This window comes from Gopherus flavomarginatus, chromosome 20 (genome assembly GCF_025201925.1).
Source record: "Gopherus flavomarginatus isolate rGopFla2 chromosome 20, rGopFla2.mat.asm, whole genome shotgun sequence".
NCBI classification, from domain to species: domain Eukaryota; kingdom Metazoa; phylum Chordata; order Testudines; family Testudinidae; genus Gopherus; species Gopherus flavomarginatus.
This window is the reverse complement of record NC_066636.1, coordinates 1789904-1798175: the sequence shown is the minus strand read 5'-3', so window position 1 is coordinate 1798175 and position 8272 is coordinate 1789904. Positions and strand designations below refer to the sequence as shown.

Here is an 8272-nt window from a genome sequence, read left to right as displayed (position 1 = left end):
AACCTTTCCTCACAGGTTGGGTTTTCTAAACCTTTGATCATTTCCGTTGCTCTCCCCGGGTCTCTCCAGTTTGTCCCCATCTCTCCTAAAGCGCAGTGCCCAGAACTGGACCCAGTTCTCCAGCTGGGGCCTCCCCAGTGCCGAGCAGAGCAGGACAACAACCTTCCGTGTCTCATATACGACACACCCATTACTACACTCCAAAATGAGATTAGCCTTTTTTTTCAGTTGCATCATGTTGTTGGCTCATGTTCACTTTGTGATCCACTATCATCCTCAGATCCTTGGCAGCGGTACAACCGTCTAGCCAGTGATGCCCCATTGGGTAGGTGTGCATTTAATTTTTTGCCTTCCTGAGTGTCGTACTTTGCACTTGTCTTGATTGAGTTTCATCTTGTCGAATTCAGACCAATTTTCCAATTAGGCAAGGCCATTTTGAATCCTCATCCTGCCCTCCAAAGTGCTTCAACCCCTCCCGGCTGGGTGTCATCTGCAAAGCACACTCTCCACTCCATTACCCAAGTCATTCATGAAAATATTGGAGAATACCAGACCCAGGGCTGACCCTGGAACCCCGCTAGAGACAGTCTGCAAGTCTGACAGTGAACCAGGGGGGTCTTTCGACCAGTTGTGCACCCACCTAATATAGTAATTTCATCTCATCCTCATTTGCCTGTTTGCTGGGAGGATGTCATGGGACTGTGTCAAAAACCTTCTTCAGATCAAGATTTCTCATGTCTGCTGCTTCCCTCCGTCCACTAGGCCAGTTGATCTGTCAAAGAAGGAACCCAGGTTGGTTTGACATGATTTGTTCCTTACAACCTTCCCCCTGACTGAAAAATGGAAAAAGAGAAGGAAGGGGAACGTCAATTTTCAGTTTTCTTTGTGGCTGGAACTGAAAATATTTTCTAAACTCGTGAACGATATAGACTCTGTCCGTCCTGCCCCAACTCCCCCGGTGTTAGTAACATCCAGTGTTTCCACTCCTAATTCAGTTCCACCCACAGCAGTTTCCAATATGCCGGTGGGGTCCTTCCTATGGATTTTTCCACATACCATAATTTTAACCAGGCTGCCAAGCCCTTATGAAGAGTCTGTACATCTGGGACTCCTTGAGGTACGACCTCAGATACCTTTAACCTGGCGAGGTCCAAGTCAACTTGTTTTAGGGATCGTATTGGTGTTACAATAACTTGTTCCCTATAATTCAGTTTTACCACACGTGGTCCATTTGATGGGTGTCTTCTTGGGGTTTTTTTTTTTTTAATATCAGATTCAGTTGCAAGTACCTTAAAGTTTAATTGTACCCAAATACTTAGCCATGTATATTTACCTAACTGGGTAGGGACAGTATGAAGGAGTGATCAGACACTGATATTGTAAGTGAACTTTAGGCTGAGTCTTAATACATTTACTGCCCTGGGTTTCTCTGATTCATTCTGGGGGTTCCATTTTTCCTATATCCCTAGGATCCGCTTGCCAATGTTCATTGGTACAATCCCCTAACACTCAAAACACTCCCAGATGGGAACCAATCTTACATTCATTGAATTCCATGACTACCCTGATGTCCGTGTCCCCTCCTGGCTGCAAAGAAAATTCAATAACCTTCAGTATTTCCCACTGGGGTTGTATTGGGGCAGTTGTACCTGCAGTGCAGGGGCATCAGGTTTGTATAATTTTTGGTGGTGCCCAGAATGGGTCCAAGTCCTGCCCCCCCACACCTGCCTAAGGCTCTGGGAGGGGGTTTGTGTGCTGAGTTCAGGCTTCAGGCTGGGACAGGGGGTTAGGGTGCAGGAGGGGGGTTGGAGTGCTGGGGGTGGGCTCTGGGAAGGGGTTAGGGTGCAGGAGGGGGGTTGGAGTGCTGGGGGTGGGCTCTGGGAGGGGGTTTGGGTGCAGGAGGGGGGTTGGAGTGCTGGGGGTGGGCTCTGGGAGGCGGTTTGGGTGCAGGAGGGGGGTTGGAGATCTGGGGGTGGGCTCTGGGAGGGGGTTAGGGTGCAGGAGGGGGGTTGGAGTGCTGGGGGTGGGCTCTGGGAGGGGGTTTCGGTGCAGGAGGGGGGTTGGAGTGCTGAGGGTGGGCTCTGGGAGGGGGTTAGGGTGCAGGAGGGGGGTTGGAGTGCTGGGGGTGGGCTCTGGGAGGGGGTTTGGGTGCAGGAGGGGGGTTGGAGTGCTGGGGGTGGGCTCTGGGAGGCGGTTTGGGTGCAGGAGGGGGGTTGGAGATCTGGGGGTGGGCTCTGGGAGGGGGTTAGGGTGCAGGAGGGGGGTTGGAGATCTGGGGGTGGGCTCTGGGAGGGGGTTAGGGTGCAGGACAGGGGTTGGAGTTCTGGGGGTGGGCTCTGGGAGGGGGTTAGGGTGCAGGAGGGGGGTTGGAGTGCTGGGGGTGGGCTCTGGGAGGGGGTTTCGGTGCAGGAGGGGGGTTGGAGTGCTGGGGGTGGGCTCTGGGAGGGGGTTTGGGTGCAGGCTTGGTGCCTATGGTGATGCATTTTTCATGGCCATGAATTTGGTAGGACCCTACACATCGGGTGATGTCCAGCCACCAGGAATAAATCCAAGAATGAAACGTAAGCGGGCGTGACAGGGCGGGAGGGAACTTGGTTAAGGCTGGGTTAAGGCTGCCTGGTGATAGGTCCTGCCCTGGCAGAGCCTCCAGTTCAGCAAAACACAAACATCTGAAAAACAGGAATTTGTGAGTTAAGATAAATGCCTGCACCGTCATGGCTGTCTGTGATCTCTCCCAGTGACGCTCCACAATGCCCTGGGGACACCTCGCCCGCTGCCTTTTCACGGCAATGGCCAGGGGCTCCCCGTACTGCCCCTACCTCCCGACACTCAGCTTCTGCCCCGACGTGTGGAAAATGTCACAGCTGCTTCGTGCCCTTTTCCGGCCGCTCCACATACCAACTTGGGAACCCACCTAACCCTCTACCTGCCAACCCCCCTGGGCCCTGCTGCAGACCCCACCCTGCTCTAAGGGGTGCACGGTCCTCCCCACTCTGCAGAACCCAGGAGTCCTGCCACTCCTCCCCACCCCACTGCTCCCAGGAGTGGGAATGAGACCCAGAAAAACCCCACATGCCTTAGCAAGGCAGAAATAGAACCCAGGAGTCTAAGTCCTGCCCCCCTGCCCCTGTCCATTGTGTGACTCGCTTCCCCACATTGCCCCCTCCCACGATGGAAAGAGGAGGCGGTTTCACTCATCCCTGTGGGTTTTGTTTCTCAGCAGGAAGGGTGGCGAATTTGCCAACATGCTCCTGGGTCCAAATTGTGACACCGGTGGGTGGGGGCAGGGCTGGCGAGGGGACTAGGAACTTACGGGCTCCACCAAACGAAAGTGCATTACATCAGCGCGTGTACCAGAGCCCTGCCACTCGCCAGCCAGTGGGTCAGGGCCCGGCTCGCCCTAGGGTGCATGGGTAGAGGGAGGGATCCATCAGAGCCAGCACGCAGAGCAGACAGCCACCTAAACCAGCCAATGGGAAATGCCGAGGAAAGGGGTGTGGCTTAAGCCCCGCCCCTCACCCCAAGTTAAGCCTATCATAACCTTAGTCCCAGATTTGGACCTTAGCGTCCAAAATATGGGGTTAGCATGAAAACCTCCAAGCTTAGTTAACAGCTTGGACCTGGTACTTGCTGCCACCACCCAAAAAATTAGAGTGTTTTGGGGCACTCTGGTCCCCCTGAAAAACCTTCCCTGGGGACCCCAAGACCCAAATCCCTTGAGTCTCACAACAAAGGGAAATAATCCTTTTTCCCTTCCCCCCTCCAGGTGCTCCTGGAGAGATACACAGACAGAAGCTCTGTGAATCCAAACAGAGTGACTCCCCCTCTCCGTTCCCAGTCCTGGAAACAAAAGCACTTTCCTATTCACCCAGAGGGAATGCAAAATCAGGCTAGCAAATCCAACACACACAGATCTCCCCGTGATTTCTTCCTCCCACCAATTCCCTGGTGAGTACAGACTCAATTTCCCTGAAATTTCCCAGAAAAGAAAACTCCAACAGGTCTTAAAAGAAAGCTTTATATAAAAAAGAAAGAAAAATACATACAAATGGTCTCTCTGTATTAAGGTGACAAAATACAGGGTCAATTGCTTAAAAGAATATTGAATAAACAGCCTTATTCAAAAAGAATACAAATCAAAGCACTCCAGCACTTATATTCATGCAAATACCAAAGAAAAGAAACCATATAACTTACTATCTGATCTCTTTGTCCTTACAGTTAGAAACAGAAGATTAGAAAACAGAAACTACTTCTCCAAAGCTCAGAGAAAGCAGGCAGACAGAAAAAAAAAGACTCAGACACAAACTTCCCTCCACCCAGAGTTGAAAAAATCCGGTTTCCTGATTGGTCCTCTGGTCAGGTGCTTCAGGTGAAAGAGACATTAACCCTTAGCTATCTGTTTATGACAAAGCCTCTAAGTCTGGGCTGAATGTAGTTGCCCAGCTCTGCGTGGGTTCCAGAGCCGGGAACCCCTCACCGGGAATGCGGGGCCTGGACCAGGTCGGCCCTGCCTTGCTAATGATGGTGCCAGAGGAGGGGCTGCCAGGAGACCCCAGCAGCTGGGGCTCAGCTGGACCCTTAAGGAGACAAGTTCAAATCCCCACTCGGCCCGAATCGGGCTGGGGTCTTCAGCCCAGATCTCTCCCCTCTTACAGTCATGCCTGGCCCCCTGGATCCAGGTGGGTGTCTCAGGAGATTCGGGGCCCCCTGAGTTAGGCAGCAGCTGAGTGGGGAGCTGGAGGATCTAAATGCTGGATTTAAGTGCTGAAAGCTTAGTCTAGCCCTGTGGGACGTTGGGTAAGTCACGTCCCCTCTCCTGCCAGGGTGGAGATAGGGAGGCTAATGACACAAGGGTGCTGTTGTGAAGAGGACGTTGATGGGGTGGGAGTGGAAGGAGACTAAATCTCAGACTTCTGCTCCTGTGCAGCTGGAGAGAAGACTCAGAGCATTATCAAGGGCTGTGCAACATCCAGCCAATGCAACTCCAGCCCCTTCCCTATGAACTTTGGGATGGGAAAGACAAGGAGGACGAGCTTCACCTGCTGCCAGGGGACGCCTGCACATTGTCCTCCATTTCAGGTGCATCGCCCCATCTCCACCTCTTCTCCGCCATCCCCTGCTGCCGGGAACCTGCCCCAAGTTAACTTCCGCAGCCTGGTCCTCCCGCCCTGCAGGGGGCGCCCCATGGAACAACACTGAGTCCCTGGGTGGGTGGAGTTTAGTGGGCGGGGCTCTAGGCTCCCACCAGGTGTGAACCCAGCTGGCCCCACCTGGGGCGGGATCTGGGGGTCCCTGCTGCAAACCCCTCCCCCGCCCCTGCTGCCCCCGGCATCCCCGGAGCTACAGCTCCCCCTGCAGGGGCACCCAGGGCTGAGCTGTGCAGCCCCCAGCTGCTCCCCCTGCCCCGACGCCTCCTGGGGCTCGTGCCCCGAGCTGACTGCGTTTGCTCCACTTCTTCCCAGTGCCCCCGGCTGACCCCAAACCCAACAGCCGGCGCTGCCGCGGCTGCTACTTTCTGTCCTCTGAGCAATGCCGCGAAGAGACCATACAGTGCACTGGATCCGAGACCCGGTGTGTCGAGATCGCCGGGACCCTAAAATCAGGTCACTTCCGTTCATTTATTCTGGGGTTATTTTCCTTTGTTCTGCCCCCGCCTCCCATAGGGCAGAAGTGAGATACTGGGTCGGGGGGCTGCTAGGTAAAGGGATCCGCTGCGGATCAGGACACCCTGGGCCAGTGTCTTCCCCTCTCTGTGCCTCTGGTTCTCCTCTATCCATTGCCTGTGTATAGTTTAGCCTGTAAACTCTTTGTGGTAGGGCCTGGTTTAGTCCTGGGAGCCCCTGTCATGCTGGGCACTGCGCAGAACCCCAGGGAAGATCAGGGATCCGTGCTGCATTGGGCACTAAAAGTCTCATAGGGAGATTTAGCCCAGACCCCAAAGAGCCTGCAATTTCAATAGGTGTAATGGGGAACTTTCTCCCCATTTTAAAGGTGGGGAAACTGAGGCACAGAGCACTGCCGTGAGCTGTCCAAGGTCACACAGGAAGGCTGTGGCAGGGCTGGGGAACTGACCCCAGTTTTGCGAAGTCCCATCGTGGTTGCTTAACGCACTACGAAGCCACCTTCTTTGAGATCTCACTTCTAGACAAAGAGGGGGGTCATACAGGCCTGATCCAATCTGGATGTCATAGGTGGGCTCTAGATTGGGCTGCAAGTGACTTGTTCAAGGACACACAGTGAGTCTGTGTCACAGTACAGGAGAAGGGGGAGGCCGTTCAGGGTCACACATGCTGAGCGGAGTGGAGCCGAAGGGGAGATGGAGGCAGTGGGCGGCCTAGGCGTGGCAGAGCTGAGGAGGGGGCTGGTGGTTGTGTCCTCGTCTGGCTCAAGGAGTCGAGCTGCGCCCCTCACACCAGCCACCTCCTTCTCCCCCTCGCCTGCAGGTGGAACTGCCAGTAAGACCGTCATGAAGGGCTGTGCTACTGAATCCGTCTGGGCCCAGATAGAAGCAGGGTCTGTGACCTTCGCAGGGTTCAGTGGAGACCTAACTATGGCCAAATGCACAGCGGCCACCAGCGCGGCCAGCACAGCTCTGGGACCAGCCGGGCTCCTCCCTGGCCTCGCTGGGCTCCACCTGCTGATGCTTCTCTCCTGATTCCCCACCCAGTGCAATGGCCACACCGCATTCAGTAACACCCCGGCCTCCTGTGTCTGCCCCAATCTGCATCCACGCTCCCCTCCCAGGGGCCCTGGGCTCCCGCCCGGATTCACTTCCCCTTTATATTGTTCTGCTTAATTAAACAAACTGGAGACCAAAGACTTTGGAAAGTTTTAATTGATTTTGTGGGAGGTATTTTCAACTCTAGTGGGTGGGGCCATCAATTAGTCTTAGAGTGGCCTCTAGTGGTGAAATGAGGCAGTGCAGGCCAGGAACTACAATCCCTGGAGCTGACGTTGAAGCCTGAGCAATTTAGCGTTGCGATGCCACTTCTAGCCTGGGGCCCTGAGCAATTGCCCGGCTTGCTGCCCCCTAACGCCGGCCCTGGCTTTTAGATGCCGAAAACCAGTTGTTGTGACACAGCTGGGTTGTGGAGTTTTTATAGCATGCTGGGGGCAGGGGGCTCAGAATGAAAAAGGTTGAGAACCCCTGTCCTATACGACACCCCCATTACTACACCCCAGAAGGAGGTTTGCCTTTTTGGCAGCTGCGTCACATTGTTGGCTCCTGTTCAATTTGTCATCCACAGACACCCCCAGATCCTTGTCAGCGGTACGACCCCCCAGCCAGTGATGCCCTATTAGGGAGGGGTGCATCTGATATTTTTGCCTTCCTGAGCGTCGGACTTTGCTCTTGTCTTGACTGAGTTTCAGCTGGTTGAATGGAGACCAATCTGGCACGGCTGTTTTGACTGCTCATCCTGCCCTCCAAAGTGGAAAACCTTCCTTTCCTTGGAACAAATTACAGCAAACTGGTCCTCTCTCTCTCTCTCTCTCTCTCTCTCTCTCTCTCTCTCTCTCTCACACACACACACACACACACACACACACACACACACACACACACACACACACACACACACACACACACACACACACACACACACACACACACACACACACACACACACACACACACAAAAAACCTGTTTTTCCAGCCGGCTTCAGCCCCCATCTCTGCCAGTTCAAAATGTAAAAATCAGCAGAGCTTCCTGGGCTCTGAATTATTTGTCCGTTGTCCCAGGTTTTATTTGACTGGAAGCTCGTGTGGGGCTGGGACTGTCTCTTTCTTTGGCTCTACAGCACCTAGCACAGTGGGGTCCTTGGCCATGACTGGGGTGCCTGGGGGCTACCATAATACACCTAATAAATAGCAATCACAATGTACAGTGCCTAGCGCAGTGGGGTCCTGGCCATGACTGGGGCGCCTGGGGGCTACTGTAATACACCTAATAAATAGCAATGACAACATACAGCACCTAGTGCAGTGGGGTCCTGGGCCATGACTGGGGCGCCTGGGGGCTACTATAATACATCTAATAAATAGCAATGACAACATACAGCACCTAGTGCAGTGGGGTCCTGGGCCATGACTGGGGCGCCTGGGGGCTACTATAATACATCTAATAAATAGCAATGACAACATATAGCACCTAGCGCAGTGGGGTCCTGGGCCATGACTGGGGCACCTGGGGGCTACTATAATACACCCAATAAATAGCAATCACAATCTACAGCACCTAGCGCAGTGGGGTCCTGGCCATGACTGGGC

At 54.0% G+C, this 8272-nt stretch overlaps 1 protein-coding gene and 1 long non-coding RNA gene across 3 annotated transcripts; one reads left to right on the top strand and one right to left on the bottom strand.

Moving 5' to 3' along the window:
* The first annotated feature begins 4660 nt into the window (after positions 1–4660).
* LOC127038347 (phospholipase A2 inhibitor NAI-like) lies at positions 4661–6658 on the top strand. The gene is made up of 5 exons (XM_050930932.1): positions 4661–4682; positions 4931–5065; positions 5134–5142; positions 5466–5606; positions 6447–6658. Exons 1-5 carry the CDS (start codon positions 4661–4663, stop codon positions 6656–6658), a joined length of 519 nt encoding a protein of 172 aa, XP_050786889.1.
* Positions 6659–6820: 162 nt separating this feature from the next.
* LOC127038044 (uncharacterized) lies at positions 6821–8265 on the bottom strand. 2 transcript variants are annotated; one of them, XR_007770552.1, is made up of 2 exons: positions 8154–8265; positions 6821–7979 (listed from the first exon to the last, which is right to left on the bottom strand). It is a non-coding gene; the product is annotated as an uncharacterized LOC127038044 (long non-coding RNA). The 2 variants fall into 2 exon arrangements; XR_007770551.1 differs by having other exon boundaries at positions 6821–7893.
* Between the last annotated feature and the right edge of the window lie 7 nt (positions 8266–8272).